Source organism: Peromyscus eremicus, chromosome 3, assembly GCF_949786415.1.
Source record: "Peromyscus eremicus chromosome 3, PerEre_H2_v1, whole genome shotgun sequence".
In the NCBI taxonomy this organism is placed as follows: domain Eukaryota; kingdom Metazoa; phylum Chordata; class Mammalia; order Rodentia; family Cricetidae; genus Peromyscus; species Peromyscus eremicus.
The window spans coordinates 12,372,829-12,397,900 of NC_081418.1; the positions used below are offsets into that span (position 1 = coordinate 12,372,829).

The following is a 25,072-nucleotide window of genomic DNA, read 5'->3' on the forward strand; positions in this document are numbered from 1 at the left end:
CCTGATTCCATCCCTGTGACCTCTGTGGTGTCAGGAAATGGAAAAGGCAGCCATATATTTAGTCAAAAAACTCTTTTATTCATTTTTTCCCTCCAACGGTGCTCAGGAACTGCGTCTTGGCTAAGAAAATATTAATACATGTCTAGAATGCATTAACTAGGGGCTGGAGAGATGGCCCAGCAGTTAAGGGCACTGGCTGATCTTCCAGAGGACCCAGGTTCTGTTCCCAGCACCCACATGGTGGTTCACAACCATCTGCAACTCCAGTTCCAGGGGACTGATGTCCCTCTTCTGGCTTCCACTGGTACAAGGCATGCACATGGTGCACAGATATGCATGCAGACAAAACACTCTTACACATAAAATAAAATTTTAAATTAAAAAAAAAACCAAAATGTAGTAAAGAAATATTCAGAGTTTCAGCTAAAAGATTCCATGTGGTTATTCACTGATTCATTCACTAGGAGGTTACTTCCCAATGCCTCATACATCTAGGCTTTCTCACTTGGTCGTAAGTTCTCTCAATCATCCTGAGGTAACCTTTCCCATATGTTAGAGAAAGGAAGCTCAGGCAAAGGCAGCTAAAATGGCTAACTGTTCACAGACACATATTTGGCTCTGTGTGTAAATGACAGAAAGATCTAGGCCTAACCCCAGAGTGCACACTGCATGCCTTTCCAAACAATAGCAATTGAATTTGAGTCATATGATTTTCAACCTACAAAAAGTGTTAAAGATGTAAGTGCTTCTCTCCTTTTACTGATTGGCATTCTCCTATCATTGACAGGGTTCTTTCTGCGGGGTGTGGTGGCACACGCTTTTAATCCTAGCACTCAGGAGGCAGCGGCGGGCTGATCTCTGTGAGTTCAAAGCCAGCCTAGTCTACAAAAGTAAGTTCCAGGACAGCTAGTGCTGTTACACAGAGAAATCTTGTCTCAAAACCAATTAAAAAAAAATGAAGGAAGGAAAGAAGGAAGGAAGTAAGGAAGGAAGGAAGGAAGAAAGGAAGGAAGAAAAAAAGAAAGGGTTCTTTCTCTGTAGCAAGAGCATAGTGACAAATGTCTCAAATTAGTTTTTAAATTAGTGTGATACACTTGCAAAGTTCTCTTAGGTTCTCCTCCTCTCTCTTTTTTTCAAACATAGAAACACATTTCTCTTAGTACTAAATTGACCAGCGATACTTAGCTCCAAACTTACCCCGGGCTCCCGTTCTGATGTCTCCATCTTTGTTCTAGCACATTGAACATCTTACTCTGATTAGGTCGAGGGTTGTGTTTGGGGAAAGGATAGAGAAGAGGAGGAAATAAGAGGTGGCAGAACCGTAGGACTAGTACAGCCCAGGTCATGATGGAGGAACCACACACACAGGAAAATGAAATACTTGTTTGCAAAATCTTCAGAAATGAATACAGAAATGATGTAGACACTTACCTGTAAGAAATATGTAACAAAAGAAATCATTCCTAGGACCAGAAAAAGCAGGGAAAACAAATTACAGTTCTGTTGTTTGGTTTCAGGATCATCATCTCTTGTAAAAACCTGTGACAAAGCATTTAAAGGGTTGTTAGTTCTATGGCTGAGAAAGGTATTCCTCATGGAGCCCACTCCCCATCTCAAACAGTCTGGAGGACAAGACAGACTTTGTATACTGGAACAAGGTTGGTTTCCAGAACGCTGACCTCTAAGGCATCTGTATTCTGCCTTCCTTCTAGACAGAGGGGCGTCTGCCATTCACAAATTCACTCAACAATATTGGGGGGGGGTTTCCATATAGATTAATGTGTGCCACCCTACTATGGAATAAATTGCAATAAATTCTCTCCACTTGGAATCTTGGCAAGGAGTAATACTGTTCAACAACTCATTGTTTTACTCTGTAAAGAATTCAAAGTGTTCCAAGCTGTCTGGTTTGACTATTTGGGACTGGATAACATATCAGGGAGCTTATCCCTAAAGCAAATGGAGTCTCCATCTCTCAGAGGCATTGATTATGGGCCCGTCTGAAATGTCACCCACTCACTTTGGCATGATGACTGGTTTGTCATTATATGGCTCTTGTAAAGGCGATTTTATTGTCACAATTTCATGGGTGCAACTCCTGTGTCATTCAGCAGCAGGTGTCCTGGTTCTCTGGCTCTCACACTCTTTCTGTCCCCAAAGGACAGCTCATTTTGTCAACTGTCTTTTATCCCTATTTCTTTGTGTTTTACCACTAAATGGACTCAGTAGGGTGTGTGTGTGTAACAATAATAATTATAAAAGTGTGGATGAATTTGAGGGGGCGGGGAGTAGACCTAAGGAGTTGGAGGGGGTAAAAGAAGATGAAAATGATGTAAATACAGTACTCTCATATGAAAAAAATTAAGAGCTTAAATAAAAAAAATTACATTTCCTCTTACAAATTATACTTCTATTCTATATTCAAGCCATGTGAAAAGTTATGTTTTTCTGGCTTATCTTCAACGGTACAAATAGAAGCAATTCATTCAGTCTTCATCGGTAAACACAAACAAATACTCAGAAAGGACACCAACACTTACCCCTATAATCCTTGAAAATACTACGGAGAACGCTGGTTGCATGCATCCGTTTACAACAGCACAAAGTACACCAACAACCAAGTAAGGCCATTCAGTTATGTTTAGTTTTAGGATCCGACCAAACGAAACTAGAGGCACGTCTTCCTCCTAGAAAACACATCCATTACAATAAGATAGTTTACAAAATTGATAACGTGGGGGCCAGAGAAACATCTCTGCAGCTGAGAGCACTTGCTGATCTTCCAGGGGACCCATGTTCTAGTCCCAGCACCCGTAAGGCAATTCATAGTTATCTGTAACTCTAGTTCTAGGGGATCGGATTCTGGCCTTTAAGGGTACGGCACACACACGGTACAAAGGCATCCATGCAGACAAAACACTCATACACATAGAGGTATTATTTAAAAATTGATAATTAGGTTTATCATCTATAGCTCCATCCATCCATATTATCATTAATGAATATAACATGATTCCTTATTGACTGGCAGTACTATTTTTGAAGCTAACGCTGACAGTTACATTCTTTTATGTTGCATTTGTTTAACTCTGTGAAGGTGTGTTACTTTGCCTGTCTAAAACACCTAATTGGTCTAATAAAGAACTGAATTGCCAAGAGCAAGGCACAAGAAAGGACAGGTGGGGCTGGTGGGCAGAGAGAATACATAGGAGGAGAAATCCAGGCTAAGGAAGAAGAGGAGGAGCAAAAAAAGGAGAAAGAGAGGAGGACTCCAGGGGCCAGCCACCCAACCACACAGCCAGCCACAGAGTAAGAAAGAAAGCAAGACATATAGAATAAAGAGAGGTAAAAAGCCCAGAGACAAAGCATAGTTAAAGAGAAAAGGGATAATTTAAGTTAAATTTAAAAAAAAAAAAAAGGAGGCAAGAAACAAGCCAAGCTAAGGCTGGGCATTCGTAAGTAAAAATAAGTTTCTGTGTATTTATTTGGAGCTAGGTGGTGGGCCCCCAAAGAGAAATAAAAGAACACAAAAAACAAACAAACAAAAACACTACAGACCACTACAGTCTCTTTACATAAATCCAAAATTAAAAAAAATTCCTATGAATTCTGACTGTAAAATGTTTTGATTTTTATTTCTGCAACAATCTATAAAGCATGACAGAAGGCATCGAAACAGTCCTATCTTGTCTTCCCTCCTACAACAGCCCCAGCTCACCCAACTAACAGAGACACAAACAGGGGTGTGGGGAGGGTTTAAGAACTAAGACTGCAGCCACATCCATACCTGCGCCTCCTTCACACTGACTCTTCTCTCTTGGTCTTGTGGACCATGAGTACCTCTGCAAGTTGATCTCCTTATTAACGGGGATTTTGATTCTTCTGAAGTCAATTCAGAGGCCTCAGTGTCACTTGGGGATTCATAAGGTTCACTTTCCAGTTCAGTTTCATTTCCTTTAGTCTAAAACAAATAAGAAAGAAGAAGAAATTGGTTAGGCACAGTTAGACAAGGGGAACAGCTCATGAGCATCAGCATGAGGAAAATCATGAAATGTTTCAAGTTTTTATGGGACAAGACGGGGTTAAGCTGCTCTGCTTTCTCATGTGATGAAATGAAAACCGTGAAATGAAAAGGATTCCCACCAAATACAAAGACTCTTAGGTAGCCATTTCTGTGCTGCTCGGTTTGGCAACTGGATACAAACTCAAACATCCAGGAAGTGGGACTCTTAATTAGGAAAATGCCTCTGTAAGATTGACCTTTAAGCAACTCTGTGGGATATTTTCTTGATTTATGATTGAAGTGGGAGGGCCCAGCACACAGTGCCATCCCTGGGCAGGTGGTCCTGGGTTGCATAGGAAAGACCGAGTAAGGAGAGAGAGCAAGCCAGTAAGCAGCACTCCTCCGGGTTCCTGTCCTGACTTCCTGTCCTGACTTCCCTGGATGATGGACTGACTATAAGCTACAGGATGGAATCTATCCTATCCTCCCTAAGTTGTGTTGAGTCCTGGTGTTTGTTCACAGCAACAGAAAGCTAACTCAAACAACCTTTTTCTCTGGGGCATTCTGTCAATCAAGTTTGCTTTGAACTAGTTATCAAAGGCAATGTGGTATATTCCATAATGTGGGTCACACCTGCCATTTAATTTTTTCTAGCAGCCACAACAGAAAATGTGAAAATGGTTAAAAATCAATTAACTATATATTTAATCTAGTAAATCCAAGATATTATTGTTATCCAACTTATACATTCAACATGTTACAGTACAAAAAGCTACTGGAATATTTTGCATTTTTTAATACTAGACCTTCATAATCCCAGTGTTCATTTTGTACTTAAAATATTTCAAAATCCAGATTAACCAACATTTAAACGCTCAGTAGCCACATGTGGCTAGCAGCTACTACCATGGGTAGCTCATCTCTAAACCTTGTTAAACATTAATTATCCTTTATAAGCTTCTCTCTTTCCCAGAAAAAGTATCACAAAACACTTGCCTGGTCCTGAAGCACTTTTCCTACTTTTCAAGATAATCAAATCAAATCAAACCATCTATAGCATTAAATAGTAATATGTTATTACCAATGTAATTTGGGAAGAATCTAGAGTTCCACTGTACCTGTGTCGTGACAAGTTTGAAGTAAATGCCCTTCTCTTTCATGAGCTCATCATGATTTCCTTGCTCCACAATGACACCATCGTCAAACCCAGCAATGACGTCAGCATTGCGAACTGTAGACAATCGGTGAGCTATCACGATGGTGGTCCGGCCTTCTCTAGCCTGGAGAGAGAGAAACCTGGCTATGAGACATGAATAATTCTATGTAAAAACTCATTCAGCTTATGTTTGCTAAATGTCAGTGCTTGGACAATACAAAACCAGTAAAGCTACAGAAAATAGCCTATGATTTCAACAAATACATGGGCATGAAATCTCTCCTTAGCCATGGAGCTCTTCATAACTGATAGCTCTGGTAAAGGAAAAAGCAGTTTTCTTCAATGGAGTAAAACTCCGTGCATCACCCATACCGCAGGGCAGGCCCGATGCTCAGGAGTAGTCAGCCAACACAAATGGGACTCTGGTTTTGTATGTTTGTTTTAAGAGACAGAGAAGAGAGAGAACATGAAGTTGGGTGGGTAGAAAGGTGAGAAAAGATCTGGAAGGATTAGGGTTGAGTAAAGAATATGATCAAAGCTGGGCATGGTGACACATGCCTTTAATCCCAGCACTTGAAAGGCAGAGGTAGCTGGATCTCTGATTTCAAGACCAGTCTGATCTACAGATAGAGTTCCAGGACAGCCAGGGCCGCACTGAGAAACCCTGTCTCTGAAAACAAAAGAATAACAACAACAAAGAATATGATTAAAATACACTGTATGAAATTCTCAAAGAATAAATGAAAACATTACTAGAAAATAAATAGAATTTTTTTTTTTTTTAAGTAGAGTGCTATGGGGAGGTAGAGACTGAAAGATACTGAGACTCATAGACCAGCCAGTGTTGCCAAATCAGTGAGCTCCAGGTTCAGTGAGAGACACTGTCTCAAAAAATAAGGTGGAGATCAATTAAGGAAGATAATCCATACATGTGCACACATGTTCAAGTGCTGCTATATACATATGGATACACACACACACGCACAGTCACACATACAAGAAGAAACATAAACAGTGGAATACTATTATTCTAATAATTCAGACCTTGTAAGTACAGCTCACAGACCTTATCCAGAGCGGCCTGAACCACGGCTTCACTTTCTGTGTCCAAGGCTGAGGTCGCCTCATCCAACAAAAGGATCTTGGGGTTGCGGACCAGGGCACGAGCAATGGCGATTCTCTGTTTCTGTCCCCCACTCATCTGCGCCCCTCTCTCACCAACCAGGGTGTCAAATTTCTACAAATTATAAAAAAACAAAAACAGGAAAATGTAGTAAAGCAACAAACTACTTCAGTTCACATTTCAAATCGGGATGTGATCATCACTGGAGCCTCGACAGCAATACAGTCCAGTTCTAAACTGGATTTCTCCTCTAAGGAAGTTCTTCTGATTAACAGGAGTTTTCACATGGATGGTGTCAGGCCAGAGCTCTGCTCTCTGAGCCTCGGGGTGACAGCGGACAGACACAACTCACACGGGGCAGTTTCATGATGAAGTCATAGGCGTTGGCCTCCTTGACAGCTTTCTCAATCTCGTCCATGGTGACGTTTTCTCGGCCATAGCGAATGTTCTCAGCGATGGTGGTGGCAAACAGCACAGGTTCCTGACTCACCACGCCAATGATTTCCCGCAGATACCTCACATTGATGGTCCTGATGTCCTGTCCGTCGATGCTGACCTGAAATAGAATGCGTGGTTTTCACTTTAGAATCACGGAGTCAGAATGATGGGCAGTGGTAACTGCAGCTGGTGCATGCCCACTCACCACGCCCTCTATGGGGTCGTACAGCCTCTGCAGCAGCTGGACAGTGGTGCTTTTCCCACAGCCACTGTTACCAACCAGGGCCACCGTCTGTCCACTCTGCACCTTCAGGTTGAGGCCCTTCAAGATCTGCAAAAAAGGTGAGATGCTAATGTGAGGGCAATTCCCAGACACACAGATCTATGTGTGTTCTATGAGCTGAAAGCTGAAGTCAGTACTGGGTTTAAACACGTAACATACATGTGATTTTGTTTTACAGTATCTAAAGGATTATCACCAGCCAACAAATTATTGAATCACAGATTTATCATTTATCGCCGTACCTTAACTCCACTTCGAGATGGGTAGCTGAAGTGGACATTTTTAAATTCTAAATTTCCCATTATACTGTCTGGTTTGTGTCCCTTTGTTGAGAAGCTGTCAATGTTTGGCTCCTAAACAGAAACATACGTTAGGCGATCACTAGGTTACAATAACTATCTGTAGGGACACTCTGTGGAGAGAGGAAGTAAAAACAAAACTGACTCCATCAGAAAAACCTTTTAAGTAGATGGATGGATCAATGGGCAGGTCAGACTCACATTGTCAATGATCTTGAAGATTTCATAGGCTGCCCCTCTTGCGTTTGCGAAGGCCTCTATGTTTGGGGCAAGATGTCCGATACTGAAAGTCCCAGTTAATATAGAGAAGAAGACCTGAGGATGGGGACCAAAGCAAGCCATTACTTAGTGCTCAGCACAATTTTTCTCCTTTTCCCTCTAACATAACCAATTTCATTTCAAAAAGACAAGAATACTTTACAGGGAATACTGGTAAGAATAAATGGCAAGAATAGTGAGTACTAAAATATTTTAAGTTTATGACTCACAGATTCAAGTTTAAAACCTGGTAATCAGCTATATTTACCATTCCACACTATGTACATAGATCAAAGTATTATACTGTAGTCACCAAAAGTAAAATATTTGCGATTCTTTGATTGAAATTAAAAAAATAATGTAAATTTAAGTTTAAAGACTTAAAGTGCTTAGAATTTGGAATTAGTGTTACTTGCTTCATCACACAGGGTATACTTTCTATACAATCATCATAGTAAATAGAAAGGTTTTTTCAAAGTTTCAGCATTTTTACCTAGATTTTCACAAGAATAAAATGAAATAAACACAAGAAGACCAGGTCTGTACCTGGACGAGTACTGTACATCTTCAGGACATTCTCTTCAAATCTCTGGCCCTCAAGTTGACCTGCTCTGTCTAGGCTGCACTGACTGCAAATGCTCTCCCAATCCTACAGCACACACCTAAGGCGTGACTCAGTGTCCCCAGTTCACCTTCCCATACTGTGCTCTTTTTGAAGTCTAATGAGCAGGTATTTGAGCTTTTGTTCGTTGTTTTATTCAAACACTTGTTTCTTGTTACTAAAGACTCGTCTTTTCTCTATTGGAGCTTCAGGAGAACTGAGGTCACTGCTCATTTCTAAGCCACACAGGAATACAACTGTGTAGCATGCCTAGTCTTCACGAGGACACTAAAAGCTATGGCACATGCTCCCGTCACATCTGTTTGGTAGACGAGATAAGAGAAGCCAGAAGAGTTTAGACAAATGCTCCGAATCATGGATCTGGTAAAGTCCAGCCAGAATTTGAACCCAGTGAGTCTGGTATAAAATCCTGCATGCACTACTCGGATGTTCCTGCTTGTAAGACTGATTTGCACTCAGTGAACATATGATGCATATTGCTCATCCGAAGCTGGGGCTGCAGCTCAAGGGTAGAGGTGCTACCTAGGCTAACATGTGTGAAGCCCAGGTTCTATATGCTGTGGGATGTCTTTCTGTATGCCGTGAATATATGTTGCTCTGATTGGTTGATAAATAAAGCTGCATTGGCCTATGGCAAGGCAGTTTCGACACAGGTGGAAATCTAAGCAGATAGACAGGAAGAGAAAAGAGAGGCAGAAAGATGCCATCCTGCTGTCTAGGGAGCAGTATGTAATGGCACACAGGTAAAGACACAGAACACGGGACGACACATAGATTAACAGAAATGGGCTAAGTTTAGTAATAAGAGCTAGCTAGCAAGAAAACTGAGCCATAGGCCATGGCCATGCAATTTGTAATTGATACAAGGCTCTGTGTGTGTTTACTTGGGTCTGAGCAGCTGCAGGACCAGGTGGGACACAGGAAAACTTCCAGCGACATCTATACTCAGCATATGAAATAAATAACACTTTCTCTATAACACAGTAAGCAGGACACAGCTCTTATTACAATCTAAGCTCTTCTACTTAGAAATATTTAACTTCTTAAAAATAAAAAATTCCTAAAGGGCTGGAGAGATGTCTCATATTGCTCCTGCAAAGGACCTGAGTTCAGTTCCCAGCACCCATGTTGGGTGGTTCACAACCACCAGCTAATAACTACCTGTGACTCCAGCACCAATGGACCTGCCACCTTCTTCTGGCCTCCAGTGGCACCTGTACACACATGCATACGACACACATATATTTATACATACACATAATGAAAAATAAGATAAAATTTTAAATTACCTTAAATCCTGTAGGTGGGGGAGCCTATTCCTAATCAAATAGCCTCATAAACAGTATTGAATGGGGTTTAAAAAAAAATAGAGGCGACTGGACCCTGGAATCCACAAGACCCACTCTGTCACCCAAACCTACCAAACCCATCATTCTCTCCCTGGCCAACCATCCCCCACAAAATCAGCAGCCCCGAGAGGCACAAGCACCACCTGCACCAATTGGAAGAAGAGCAGCCCACGCGTGAACAGCCCTCTCCAGCAACATCAGCAGATCCTATAGGCACAGGCACAACCCACAAGAGCTGGAAGAACAGACCCCATAGGCACAAGTAAAGCCCACACCAGCCGGAAGAACTGGACAATATGCTGGACCTAGGCGCCTAAACCCCCACAAACCTCAGCGGAGACGACCCTACTCGACCTGACAACCACCCTATCACTAGACCCGTTGGCCATTCAGGACAAAAGACAATAAAGGAAACAGACAGACAATAAAGGAGCAAAAGACTCATCCAACAAAGATATCACAAGAATCAACACTGTTCCTATAATTATCCCAAGCCCAGATGGGTAAACAGCAGTGTAAGAATACATTCAACAACATAAAGGGCAATGTGGCACCATCAGAATCTAGTGATTCTACAACAGCAAGACCTGAACATCCCAGTGCAGATGAAGAAGAAAATGACCTTAAAAATAACTTTATGGGCCGGACGGTGGTGGCGCACGCCTTTAATCCCAGCACTCAGGAGGCAGAGCCAGGTGGATCTCTGTGAGTTCGAGGCCAGCCTGGGCTACCAAGTGAGTTCCAGGAAAGGCGCAAAGCTACACAGAGAAACCCTGTCTCGAAAAACCAAAAATAAATAAATAAATAAATAACTTTATGAAGATGATAGAGGCCCTTAAAGAGGAAATGAAAAATTCCCTTAACGAAATTGAGGAAAAGACAAACAAAAAAATCGGAAGAAATCAATGAGTCCCTTAAAGAAAGCCAAGAAAAAAACAATCAAACAGGTGAAGGAAACAGTTTAAGACTTGAAAATGAAAATTGAGACAATAAAGAAAACACACACAGAGGCAATTCTAGACATGGGAAGTATGGGGAAACAAACAGGAACTACGGATGCAAACATAACCAACAGAATACAAGAGATAGAAGAGAGAATCTCAGGTGTTAAAGATATGATAGAGGAAATAGATTCATTGGTCAAAGAAAATGTTAATTCCAATAAATTCTTAACACAAAACATCCAGGAAATTTGGAACACCATGAAAAGACCAAACCTAAAAATAGGAATAGAAGAAGAATTCCAGTTCAAAGGTATAGAAAATATATTCAACAAAATCATAGAAGAATACTTTCCCAACCTAAAGAAGGACATGCCTAAGAAGGTACAAGAAGCTTGGAGAACACCAAATAGACTGGACCAAAAAAAAAAAGTCCCCTGGACATATAATAATCAAAACACAAAACATACAGAATAAAGAAAGAATATTAAGAGCTGCAAAGGAAAAAGGCCAAGTAACATATAAAGGCAGACCTATCAGAATTACACTCGACTTCTCAATGGAGACTCTGAAAGCCAGAAGGTCCTGGACAGATGTTATGCAGACACTAAGAGACCATGAATGCCAACCCAGACTATTATATCCAGCAAAACTTTCAATCACCATAGATGGAGAAAACAAGATATTCCAAGATAAAACCAGATTTAAACAATACCTAGCCATAAATTCAGCCCTACAGAAAGTACTAGAAGGAAAACTCCAACCCAAGGAAGTTAGCCATACCCACAAAATCACAGGCAATAGATAATCTCATATCAGCAAATCCCAAAGAAGGAACACACACACACACACACACACACACACACACACACACACACACACATACATATACACACACATCACCACCAACAAAACCAAAAATATCAGGAACTAACAATCATTGGTCATTAATATCCCTGAATAGCAATGGACTCAATTCACCTATAAGAAGACACAGGCTTACAGAATGTATGCGAAAACAGGATCCATCCTTCTGCTGCATACAAGAAACACACCTAAGCTTCAAAGACAGACATTGCCTCAGAGTAAAGGGTTGGGAAAAGACTTCCCAATCAAATGGACCTAAGAAACAAGCTGGTGTAACTGTCCTAATATCTAACAAATTTGACTTCAAACTAAAATTAATCAAAAGAGATGGAGAAGGACATTTCATATTCATCACAGGAAAAAGATCCATCAGAAGTCTCAATTCTTAACATTTATGCCTCAAATACAAGGGCACCCACTGTTAGCATTCAGACCTGCCCCTTGGGGACCTGGCTAATGTGTAGGCAGTGCCTTGGCTGGCTCAGGGTTCTAACAACATCCTGCACTCATTGCTACACAGTGTTCCTGTGCATGTGTGGAAGTCCCCTCATAAAAAGTGAGGCCCACGCACCTTCTCTCCTCACCCCTCCTCTCCATCCCTCCCCACTCCCCATCTCCCCCGCAACAAGACAGCTCTTCCATCCCTCTCCCTTCCCCCTTCACCACTAATAAAACTCTCCACATGAGCACTATCTGCATGGTGAGTCTCTGTCTCTTACCTGCCATGAGGCACCTTGGCTCCAACCCACCAAGGTCCCTCTCCTGCCATTTTAAAATACAACATTTGGTGCTGTGAACTCAGCAGGCTCTCCCAAAGGTCTGAGACATGCTGGGACCCTGGGACCACAACAGGCTCACCTTCCAGCTCACCCCATCGCTCAGCACCCCATCCACCAAGGCAATTGCGTAAGTTTCCCCTCAGTTGTTCTAAACATTTCCCTGATTCTAAATAGCAGCTGCAGTTCAGAGCTCTGGGTCAAGGCCAGTTGTGCAATCAGGCTGCCTGGTGCAGTATTGCCTCAGCCCCACAGGGACCGGCTCCCCCACTCCTGTGCTCTGAGGAATGGTGGTACTCTCCTCACTGAGACCACACCTGCCCCACTGCCTGAGGGATGAGGAAGTGACCTTTGATTGTCTGTCACTCTTCTGGTACTCCAACCATAACCCAATATGACAGGCTCTCTTCAGCTGACCCCATCCCACCACCCTGGGAGCTGCAATCCTAAAGTTTCATTAGGCCCAACAGGACTTCTGCGACCCCATTCCTGACATTTTCCTATGGATGAGACCCCTCTTAGAGCTCAGTTTTCATCCTTGCCTTCTGGCCCTCTACCAAAGGCCTGGTACCTAGCGCCGAGTCACTTCTGGCTTAGCCAAGTTAAACATGACCCCCGTTGAGTGTGCTGACGACCCTCTGAATGGCTTGGTCCTCATTCAGTCCTCTCTGCGTCCTGCGGATGCCTGCTACTACAGGCTGCAATAACCCTTTCTTTTTCCTTCTCTCATCCATGGGAACCGTGTCTTCCACACCCTCTCATTCCTCCTTAGAATGCCTCTTACAAAACCTCCAGCCCCTACACATGGCACCCGACCTCAATGGCCCTAAACTTATTCACCTTGCAATCAAATTTAGCCTCAATACTCCTTAGATAACAATCCCAATGGCTGATTAACAGCCCCCTAGATGTAAAGCCCTGGGATGACTAAACATCTTGCGTGGCTACTGGACAGCACATGCATAATCAAACAGCTGGGGGAGTGGCCAGGAATTTCAACATTCCAGATTCTTTGTTTATTATCAAAATGGAAGGTATCCCAAACCTGAAAGTGACGTGTATCCCAAAACTGCTTCCTGCTGACTCGGTGGGCATCGGTTAACTCTTGGGGGTAGGGAAGGGGGATATGGGGGTAGCTGGACATCCTGAGGTAGTATTATCATTATCTATATGATCATAGCAATTTAAGTTTTAAAGATCTATTCAGATTAACAAAAACTAACTCAGAGATTTACACCTATGTTTTGGCCAAGTATTCAACACCAAGCTTCTAGAGAATTTAAATAAATGGTGACATAGGTTTGATAAATAAGGTATTTGATAAACAAAATACATATTCTATAATGGAGTTTCTGGTTCCCCAAGGGGGTCCTTTTCTCAGAGTTGAGTCACACTCCAACTCACAAGCCCCTTTTCTTAGTCTTACAAGAGCTGCTAACATTGAAGACCATTAGGGAACACGAGTTGATAGTCATTCATACCTAATAGATAAACAGTCCTCAAATGCTCAGAGATCTGCAGAATATGGCATTTCACATGTTTAATTAAAAAGATTTTCATAGCTGGGTGGCAGGCCTAGAACTGGCAGCTGAAGACTGATGTTGTTGCCCTGAGACCTCTGCCCTCAATGACCATGGAGGACCCTAAGGTGGCTGTCTAGGTAGGTCTCTGTCACTTTCAATCACTAACTCAGGTAAAATTTATCCTCTGATCTCTGATGCCGTTTGATGACCAGGCTTTGTCAGTTCAACAGCAGCAACCAAGGCTCCAGCTGCCTTCTCAGTTCTCTGTGTAAAATTCACAGGCCTCATTCTCCTAGAGCTAATACTAGGTCTAGACATGGTTCACCTGGCTACCAGACTCAAAAAAGAAGTATGACTGCTGTCAGTGGTCAGGTATGTCCTGGTGAATTAGGTAAAAAGAAGGTGCTTTAAGGTTTGTTTATGTGAAGACAGGAAAGCTGTCTCTCTCCTGCTCATTTACTTGTCCTTCTCATATCTGATGGGGTGTTTGGTGACCAGGGTACTAACAGATTTCCCAGTTAACAGATCTCTCCCTGTCCTCAGTCATTAGAGAGGGTATGGAAGCCTCCCAGCCTTTTGCTATGACACCAAGATGTAAATCTATGCCAGCTGTTTATGACACCTACAGGTCCACCCCTCCTGGAGACTCATGCCAAGGCCAAACCTGCAGAGGCCCTCCAGATACGCCAGCCCCTGTACCACCTCCGAGGATACCAACCAGGCAAATACTGACAAGTTGATTTCACCCATGTCCTCATTCATGAAAAGTTCTGTTATCCCTTATCTCTTACTGATACCTTTACAGGATGGATAGAGGCGTTTCCCACCTCCAGAGAAACAGCAGATGTGATGGCTCAGGTACTCCTGAAACACATCATCCCTCAGTTTGGAATGGCATCTCCCCAAGCTCCTGGGACTTCACTGTTGGTACCACCTCTCCAGGCTCAAGTGGGCACCTTCTCAGCAACTGGAACCTGGTTCTCCAAGATGTCCCAATGAAGGGCATATCTGCTCTCATGTCTCGCTCATTCACCCTGCCTCTTCTGTACAACCAGGGCACTTCTCTGTTCCATTCTTTCTGGCAGTTATCACTCTTCCCATGGCTAGCCCCACAGATGACGCTGATGATAACAATCTATTTCTTCTCCTAGCAACCTGCCTTCTCAGCTCCCTCAAGGAACAGATGCCCGAGGTCTCTGGGATGGCAGCTAACTGAATGCTTCTTCACTCACACCTTCCACTGTGTGTAACCCCCAACTCCCAACTTCCCTCGCCCCACTTCACCCCAACTCAGCAGGAAGCAGTATCAAGAATTCAGCACCCTCATTTCCTGCTCCACTTGCTATCCATAACTCACCTTTTTATAACAATCAAATCCATAACTCACCTTTTTATAACAATCAAAATCAGACCTGCCCCTTGGGAACCTAGCCAATATGCAGGCAGTACCTTGGCAGGCTCAGGGTCCTGACAATGCCATGCACTCATTGCTACATGGTCTCTCTGCACATGCTCAAAGTCCCCCCATAAAAGGTGGGGCCCTGCCCACCTTCTCTCTCTTCTTCTCTCCTCAGCCCCCTGCTCATTCTCTTCTCCTCTCTCTCTCTCTCCCTCCCCCTCTCTTTCTTTCCCCCTGTCTCTTCCCACAAGGCAGCTCTGTGCTCCCTTTCCCTTTCACCACTAATAAAACTCTCCAAGTGTGCACTGCATGCATAGCGTGTCTCTGTCTCTTACCCAATGTGGGGCACCTTGGCTCCAACCCACCAAGTTCCCTCTCCCACCATTTTAAAATACAACACCCATATTCATAAAAAAAACATTACCAAAGGTTAAATCGCACATCAAACCACACACACTAATAGTGGGAGACTTCAACACCCCACTCTCACCAATGGACAGGTCTTCCAGACAGAAACTTAACAGAGAAATAGGGGAACTAACAGACATTATGACTCAAATGGACTTAATAGATATCTACAGAATATTCCACCCTAACACAAAAGAATATACCATCTTCTCAGCACCTCAGGGAACCTTCTCTAAAATTGGCCACATACTCAGTCACAAAGCAAATCTCAACAGATATAAAAAAATTGGAATAGCCCCCTGTATCTTATCAGATCACCATGGTTTAAAGTTAGAATTCAACAACAACACAAAGTACAGAAAGCCTATAATCTCATGGAAACTGAACAACAATCAATTGAATCACCAATGTGTCAAGGAAGAAATGAAGAAAGAAATTAAAGACTTCCTAGAATTCAATGAAAATGAATGCACAACATACCCAAACTTATGGGACACTATGAAAGCAGTGCTAAGAGGAAAGTTCATAGCACTAAGTGCCCACATAAAGAATTTGGAGAAATTTCACACTAGCAAATTAGTAGCACACCTGAAAGCTCTAAAACAAAAAGAAGCAAACTCATCCAGGAGGAATAGACAGATGCCAGGTAATAATCAAACTCAGGGCTGAAATCAAAATAGAAACAAAGAGAGCAATACAAAGAATCAATGAAACAAAGAGTTGGTTCTTCGAGAAAATTAACAAGATAGACAGACCCTTATCCAAACTAACCAAAAGGCAAAGAGAAAATATACACGTTAACAAAATCAGAAATGAAAATGGGGATGTAATTACAGACACTGAAGAAATCCAGAGAATCATTAGGACATACTTTAAAAACCTGTACTCTACAAAATTGGAAAATCTAAAAGAAATGGATGATTTTTCTGGATAGGTACCACATACTAAAATTAAATCAAGACCAGATAAGCAATTTAAATAGACCTATAACCCCTAAGGAAACAGAGACAGTCATTGAAAGTCTCCCACCCACCCCCCAAAAAAAGCCCAGGTCCAGATGGTTTCAGTGCAGAATTCTTCCAGAATTTCATAGAAGAGCTAATACCAATACTCCTCAAATTGTTCCGAGCAATAGAAATAAAACAAACATTGCCAAACTCTTTTTACGAGGCTAAAGTTAGCCTGATACTCAAACCATACAAAGATGCAACAAAGAAAGAGAACTACAGACCAATCTCCCTCATGAACATTGATGCAAAAATATTCAAAATAAAATACTGGCAAACTGAATCCAAGAACACATAAAAAAAATCATCCACCATGATCAAGTAAGTTTTATCCTAGAGATGCAAGGGTGGTTAAACATACAAAAATCTGTCAACATAATCCACCACACAAACCAAACTGATAGAAAAACAAAACAAAACAAAACAAAAACATGATTATCTCATCAGATGCTGAAAAAGCCTTTGACAAAATCTAACACTCCTTCATGATAAAGGTCTTGGAGAGATAAGTGATACAAGGAACATACCTAAACATAATAAAGGCAATATAGAGCAAGCTGACAGCCAACATCAAATTAAATGAAGAGAAACTCAAAGAAATTCCACTAAAATCAGGGCCAAGACAAGGCTGTCCACTCTTCCCATATTTATTCAATATAGTACTTGAAGTTCTAGAGCAATAAGACAACAAAAGGAGATCAAGGGGATTTAAATTGAAAAGGAAGAAGTCAAACTGTCACTATTTGCAAATGATGTTATGCCCAGATCATGATCCCAAAGAGACCACTGAAGACAGTGGATGTCCAGAATGCAACAGCAAGGTTTACTCTATAGATACAAGTCTAGACAGGAAACTTGTTCCTATACCCAATACAGTGAGGCAGGAAGGAGTTGCTCTTTCTTTGTGAGGCTAGCTATTTAAAGGCAAAAACCACAAGCCCTTCAGGGCAGTTGTGGGGGGCGTTGGGGCTTTTGCATGGGTGCAACTCGGATTGGTTTATTTCTATCTCTGTTCTCTTTTAATTGGGTGAGGGTATGTAACCTTTGAATTTACTGGTTGGGGGTTAAAATTATCATTTGGGGGGCAGTCTAGCACAAGTCCCAGGCTTTGTCCTTGAGCCAAAATGGGGGCTGGCTGGCCTAGCACGTACTGACTGTGGGAGCTGGCTCAGTGATCTAGGCTCTGTCCTTGACTCATGCACATAACTCTAAGTTGGTGAGGGGTCCCAGACAATAAACATGTGGCTGAACTTTGAGCAGTCAGAATACGTGCAGAAAGGGAACTATTGCAAGGACTATGTCTTTTGTTCACGGCCCTCCCAGAGACTGCTTGCTCAAGTCTCAGGAAACTGAAATTGAGGCCTGATCTCTGAGAGAAGACTGAGCAGCCTGTTATGACATCTGCTTGGTCCTTTCAGATGTGACCCCAAAAGTTCTACCAGGTAACTCCTATAGCTGATAAACACCTTCAGTAATATGGCAGGATACAAGACTAACTCAAAAAAATCAGTAGCCCTCCTATATACAAATGATAAATGGGCTGAAAAAGAAATCAGAGAAACAACACCCTTTACAAGAGCCACAAATAATATAAAATACCTTGGAGTAACTCTAACCAAACAAATGAAAGACCTGTATGACAAGAACTTTAAGTCTTTGAAGAAAGAAATTGAAGAAGATATCAGAAAATAGACTTCTCATTCTCTTGGATAAGTAGGATTAACATAGTAAAAATGGTAATTTTACCAAAAGTAATCTACAGATTCAATGCAATCCCCACCAAATATCAACACAAGTCTTCACAGACCTCAAAGAATAATACTCAACTTCATATGGACAAACAAAGAGCCCAGGATACCTAAAACAGTCCTGTACAATAAAAGAACTTCTGGATGCATCACCATCCCTGACCTCAAGCTCTACTATAGAGCTACAGTAATAAAAACAGCTTAGTATTGTCATAAAAACAGACACATGGATCAATGGAATCAAATCAAAGACCCTGACATCAATCTGCACATCTACGAACACCTGATTTTTTTACAACAGAGCCAAAACTGTACAATGGAAAAAGAAAGCATCTTCAACAAATAGTGCTGGCATAACAGGATGTTGACATAGAGAAGAATGCAAATAGATCCATATCTATCACCATGCACAAAACTCAAGTCCAAGTGGATCAAAGACCTCAACATAAATCCATTTACACTGAACTTAATATAAAGGAAAGTGGGAAGTAACCTTGAAGGCATTGGAAAAGGAGACCACTTCCAGAATATAACACTAGTAGTGCAGACACTGAGATCAACAATTAATAAATGGGACCTCCTGAAACTGAGAACCTTCTATAAGGCAAAGGACACAGTCAATAAGACAGACTACAGAATGGGAAAAGAGCTTCACCAACCCCACTTCTGACAGAAGGCTGATCTCCAAAATATATAAAGAACTCAAGAAACTAGACATCAAAATACCAAATAATCCAATAAAAATTGGGGTACATATCTAAACAGAGAATTCTCAACAGAAGAACTGAATGGCTGAAATACACTTAAAGAATTGTTCAACATCCTTAGTCATCAGGGAAATGTAGATCAAAAAGGACTCTTGAGATTTCATCTTACACCTGTCAGAATGGCTAAGATCAAAAACACAGAAGACAGCTGATGTTGGAGAGGATGTGGAGCAAGGGAAACACTCCTCCATTGCTGGGAGTGTAAACTTGTATAGTCACTTTGGAAATCAGTACGGTGGTTTCTCAGAAAATTGGGAATCAATCTACCTCAAGACTCAGTGATACCAATTTTGGACATATACCCAAGGAATGCTCAATCATACCACAAGGACACTTGCTCAACTATGTTCATAGAAGCATTATTCGTAATAGCCAGAACCTGGAAACAACCTAGATACCCCTCAACTGAAGAATGGATAAAGAAAATGTGGTACATTTACACAACGGAATACTACTCAGCAGTAAAAAAAACAGACATCATGAAATTTGCAGGCAAATGTATGGAACTAGAAAAAAAATCATCCTGAGTGAGGTAACCCAGAAAGACAAACACAGTATGTACTCACTCATAAGTGGATACTTGATCTAAAGCGAAGGATAACCAGGCTATAGGTCTGGGAATCACCTTTTCTGAAAATACTTCTTGTCTTCAGAGACTAAATTTTGCCAGACCTTGCAACCAAGTTAATAATATGCCTGAAGACCATTTAACACCATATAGTCATTCTGTTTCCCTACTGTGTATTCATCCAGTTTAAGTTGAACTTGCCTTTAAGAAAGCAATGTAGCCAACCTAACCATGCCTGGACTTCAAATATACTTTGCTTTTACAACCTAAGCTAAATGCATAGCTTTAATCTTAAACTACCTATTCTTCCATATTCCTGACCCAGAAAAGTGTGTGTGTGTGTGTGTGTGTGTGTGTGTGTGTGTGTGTGTGTGTGGAGAGAGAGAGAGAGAGAGAGAGAGAGAGAGAGAGAGAGAGAGAGTGTTATGGGGATAATTTGCTAAAAACAGACAATAAATTGAAAGTAACTTTAAAGAAAACAAGTATCCAGCATAAATGTTAGAATCATCAAGTGGGTATAGGTTGATAACATCTGCCTGCAGTTCTGAGTGCTTTTTGGTGTCAGTAAAGTAGCATCTTCTCTTGTAAGACTGTTAAATTTTTCAGTATAAAAAGAATTCTTCATTCCTTGTGGGAGTCCAGCTCCCATCTTTCAATGGGTTCTTTAGGGGAGGAGAGAGGAATAATGAAGTATTAGATAGAAAGATAGAAGGACATGATAAGAAAGATAGAGACACAGGATAGCTTTGGGAGGGCCCTGGGGCAATACCCAGTCACCTTGAGGTTTATTCCAAAGGGCTTTTTATACAATGCCAAGGGGCAAGGCAAAAGACCTCCCCCTTTCAAGATCAAAGCACACCATACAGCCAAGAGTAGACCCTTCAAACCACCGGGTAACCACGCCCCTGGCCAAATCATTCCATTATGCAGCTCTCCTGGGTAAAGCAAGCTCAGATTCTCTGACCTTGAGTAATGTGGGCCCCTGTAGAAGTAACCAACTGTCTTCTTAAATAAGAAACACAGAACCAATGCAAAGAAGAAAGCCAAGAGGTCAGAGCTAAGAGCTAAAACCTTACCCTTCCTCCTGCGGTAGTCCTACCTCTCCAAACCAGAGCTACTTCCTGTGTTAAAGTCTTTATATAGAGTTTCTGTTCTGCCTTCTCATTGGTTGTAAACCCAACCACATGACTGCCTTGTCATGGCCTGTCTGTATAGACCTCCAGGTTTTCTATGATTGGTATTGAGATTAAAGGCACGTGTATCCAATACTGGCTGTATCCCTGAACACACAGAGACTTACCTAGCTCTGCCTACCAAGTGCTGGGATTACAAGCATACACCACCACTGCCCTGCTTTCCTATGGCTTGCCAATAGCTCTGACCCCCGGGCAACTTTATTTAGTAACATACAAATAACATTTTAATACAAATAAAATATCACCATAGGCCCCCACAATTCTTTTCCAATACCATGTTTTTCTGTAATTTTCAATGAATATAGAGCAAAACTCTTTTAAGGACAGACAGACATCAGACCACAAATAACAAGACAGAAGACACAGGGTAAGAATGGAGAATTCAAATGTGGTCTCTAATAGGAATTCTAACCATGCCCCCATGACCATGCATGCCCTGGGAAGACACCTAGTCATTTCTGCCTAGTCATTTCTGGGGCCATCCATCCTCATGCAGTTACGTAATTTGTGTGCAGTGTGATCACGTAATCTATGCACATGCATGGCATAACCACATGGGCCCATATGCGCATGAGCTAGGGTAGTCCATAAAAGGCAGATCCCATGTACCCTCCCCGCTCTCTGCACATGTCTTTCAAACAGGCTCATTCTTTTCTGTCCCTGCTTTCTCCTAATAAAACTCTCACACTGGGTTTTGTTGTGCCTCATGACTTCTCCTCCCAAGGTAAAAGCACCGCATAAAACCAACAGTCTCATTCTTAGTTGTGGTGGTTTGAATAAGAATGGCCCCAATAGGCTCATGTATTTGAACACTTAGTCACCAGGGAGTGGAACTCTTTGATAAGACTATTAAGGGTTAGAAGATGTGGCCTTGTTGGAGTAGGTTTGACCTTGTTAGAGGAAGAATATCACTGGGGGTGGGCTTTGAGGTTTTAAAAACCAATGCTAGCTAGACTCATGTCTGTGTGTGTCTCTGTCTCTCTGTCTCTGTCTGTCTGCTTGACTGTCTGTCTGTCTGTCTGTCTCTCTCTGCCTTCGGATCAGGATATAGCCCTCAACTACTTCTCCAGCACCACGTGTGCCGCCATGCTCCCCACCATGATGATCACCTCTGTGAGCAAGCCCCCACTTAAATGTTTTCTTTTATAAGAGTTGCCTTGGTCATGGAGTCTCTTCACAGCAATGGTACAGTGACTAAGACATTGGATTATAATGCTCCAAGAGGAAGACTTTTTTTTTTAATTCTTTAATGCAACATTGACACATAAAGAATATGTTTAAACAATAAGGTTTTTTTTTGTTTTTTTTGTGTGTGTTTTTTAAGATATCTGTAAGAAAGACAACAATATTGATTTGGGATCTATCTATTTCCTCTCCACTCTTAAACCTAGTGACTATTTGAATGAATGTTTCTTTATAGTATTTAATGGGTTTCAAAACACATTCTTCTAAGGTTAAATTAAAACGACTTAATTTAAATGGCATTTTCAGTGAATCCTTTTATAAATCACGTATTACTTACAGTAAGCACTTGTCCAACAGAGTATTCATTTGAGAGGACCAAGGAGGTCCCGTACCAGAACGCCAGTGCATATGATGCATACACCAGTAGGTAGGCAATACCTATGGAAATGTTGGCCGTGATCGCTTTCTTTATGCCAACACTTTTAGCTTCTTCTAAATTTTTATCGTACCTGGAAGAAAAACCAGAAATCATTACATGTTCTCATAAGCGTGGAGGAAGTATGTTAATGTAACAAGGCAGTTGGTTGACAGTTGGAACACACCAGCCCTTCACTACATGTGCTTTCTTCTTTTCTCCTCACATTGCCCCTAAGATGTACTATTATTTTACTCCTTCACTGAACAGTACACTGAGGCTTAAACCTTTTCTGGCCTTAGTAATTGTGAAGTAATAAAAAATATCAAAAGCACATATTATTGCACACACAGGGAAAACAGCTGGTCACAGCAGCTCTGCCTGTAACCCTAGCACTAAGGAGACTGAAGCAGGAAGACCGCAAGTTCAAGGCCAGCCTGTCCTGCTCAGGACGGAGGATGGGAGAAGGAGAGATTAAGGGTAACGGTTGAGGAGGAGGCTGGAGGAGAAGGAAGATGAAAAGGTGGAAGAATGAAGAATTTAGAAAACGAGAAGAAAGAAGGGGATGAAGAACAAAGGAGGAGGAGGAAGAGGAAGGAGGAGGAGCACAAAGTTAAGGAACTGGGGATAGAATGCTAGAAATTGGAAGCATCAAAAAGCTATTCAAAGCTCCGGACCCGAAGAAAGCTTTAAAGACAGTTTGAACACTTGGGGGTACAGGAAGAACTGAGAGCTCCAGACCAGCCAGGGCCACACAGCAAAGTGCTCTCTCTTAGAAGCAAACAAGCTGTACGCGCTATCTTATTTCTATAGATGTGAATTTTAAAATCACTGATCTACAAAAATTAATTTGGCTTATGACTATATAGTAGGAACAGGCCAGGGAAGCTGCAGGCACCAAATGACAGCACGTGACAGAGGGGGCCCAGACTGGCCCGGAGGTGAGGCAGCAAAGAGCCACAGGCTCCCAGGGAAGGATCCTGGATCAGGCTTCCATCTCACGGAAGAGCAGAGCTATGGAGCTGCACTCTGCCAGCATGCCAGGGACACACAGGCTTAACTAAGCTACCAAGCCTACTCATTCTCTTTCCTACCGGAGCTAACTGACAGAAGGACACCCCCGGGAGTGAGCGGATCCACGACACCTCAATTACAAACGCTGGGTCAACTCTCACCAAAGAAAGGTGATTCAGAAAAAAACAACCTCTGCTAACAAAGTAACTCCAGATGGGCGAGTCCCAACACAAAACCAAAAACTGGATGAAAATCCAAGACAGCACGCACCCTCCAAAAATTACCAATTACTTAATTACTAATTAAGGACTCTCATGGGAAAGGATGACACTGACAGGGACTGAGCTCAAATCCAAACAAAGAATTAAAAAACATGACTATAATCACATTCACAGACTTTAAAGAGGACATGAACACTCTTGTAGAAGTCAATTCAAGATACGGAAATAGAATTCAATAATGACAGAAATACTGAAGTAAAATCAAACCAAAATGATGCTCAAAACACAAAACTCAGTAAGTCAAATCTAAAGGCAAGTGGCAAGTCTTACCAAGAGACTGGCTAATGCAGAGGATGGTCTAGCAGGACGTGAATCAAAGTAAAGGAATTGTGTCATTCAGTCTCAAAGACATTGATTATTTTTTAACTTCTTTTTATTTTTTAAAAACATGCTAGAACACATAAAAGTCAGGACCAGAAAAGAAACTCCCCATGTCGAGTTATAGTTAAAACACAGAAAGGGTGAAAAAAAGGGAAGTGAAAGCTGCAGGGAAAAAAGGCCAGTCACATACAAAGACAATCAGAATAACAGCTGATTTTCCCAGAGAAATCTTTAAAACCAGAAGGGCTTGGAGTGATGTAGTTCAAATTCTGAAAGAACACTACTAATAGCCAAGACTACTATACTCAGAAAAACTACCTATCATCATTGAAAGAGAAACAAAATTTTCCAGAACAAAACATTCTAAACATAAGACTGGCAGATTTGAAACTGCTGGAGAAATAAAGGGCATATGCTTGAACATATGAACCTAATTAAGGACTCTCAGAATTGGACTCACTCAGGAAGTAAATCCAACAATCAAAAATCAGCGCTCCACGAAAGTCAAATGTTTCTGCATTCAGAAGGAAACACGTTCGAAAGACACATAGAAAGAAAAAAAACTGTTAAAAACTTAATGAAACTATTCTGATTACTGAATTAAATGCATTCACAATTGCGGTTAAATTTCCATTCCAAATGAGCTGGTTTCCTCCCACATGGATATTTTGAAGGGAAAGTGGGATAGACTGCTTTAGAAGAAGCTTTGTGATAATCATATCCCACGACATACTGAAGCTTTTGCCATGTTGGGAGACTTAGATGACTTGCTATCCCCGACTCCATCCCCACCCTCACTACAGGAGACTTACTCTCATCTCTCAGGTCTCATGCTAATTGAAATCTCCTCTAAGAGACATTCCTTGATCATATTTAAATGTCCCCTCCTCATAATCCTCAGTACATTTCTCTTATCAAAGCATATTTTCAATGACTATGTTTGTGTGTTGGGGGCAGGTGTTAGTTAGGGTTTCTATTGCTGTGAAGAGACACCATGACCACAACAACTCTTATAAAGGAAAAACATTTAATTGGGTAGCTTACACTTCAGAGGTTTAGTCCTTTATCATTTTGCAGGAAACATGGATGCAGGCAGATATGGTGCTGAAAAAGGAGCTGAGAATT

At 41.6% G+C, this 25,072-nt stretch overlaps 1 protein-coding gene across 2 annotated transcripts in view; it reads right to left on the reverse strand.

Moving 5' to 3' along the window:
• Nucleotides 1-25,072, reverse strand: part of LOC131906617 (multidrug resistance protein 2) — a 246,496-nt gene that overhangs the window by 215,638 nt on the left and 5,786 nt on the right. For both annotated transcript variants that reach the window (XM_059257279.1, XM_059257278.1), the window contains exons 5-14: nucleotides 22,254-22,425; nucleotides 7,504-7,617; nucleotides 7,246-7,356; nucleotides 6,926-7,051; nucleotides 6,635-6,838; nucleotides 6,226-6,396; nucleotides 5,122-5,283; nucleotides 3,788-3,961; nucleotides 2,541-2,687; nucleotides 1,432-1,539 (exon numbers count right to left, since the gene is read on the reverse strand). In XM_059257279.1, coding sequence (XP_059113262.1) covers nucleotides 1,432-1,539; nucleotides 2,541-2,687; nucleotides 3,788-3,961; nucleotides 5,122-5,283; nucleotides 6,226-6,396; nucleotides 6,635-6,838; nucleotides 6,926-7,051; nucleotides 7,246-7,356; nucleotides 7,504-7,617; nucleotides 22,254-22,425 — 1,489 coding nt within the window. The remainder of the gene's footprint in view (nucleotides 1-1,431; nucleotides 1,540-2,540; nucleotides 2,688-3,787; nucleotides 3,962-5,121; nucleotides 5,284-6,225; nucleotides 6,397-6,634; nucleotides 6,839-6,925; nucleotides 7,052-7,245; nucleotides 7,357-7,503; nucleotides 7,618-22,253; nucleotides 22,426-25,072) is intronic.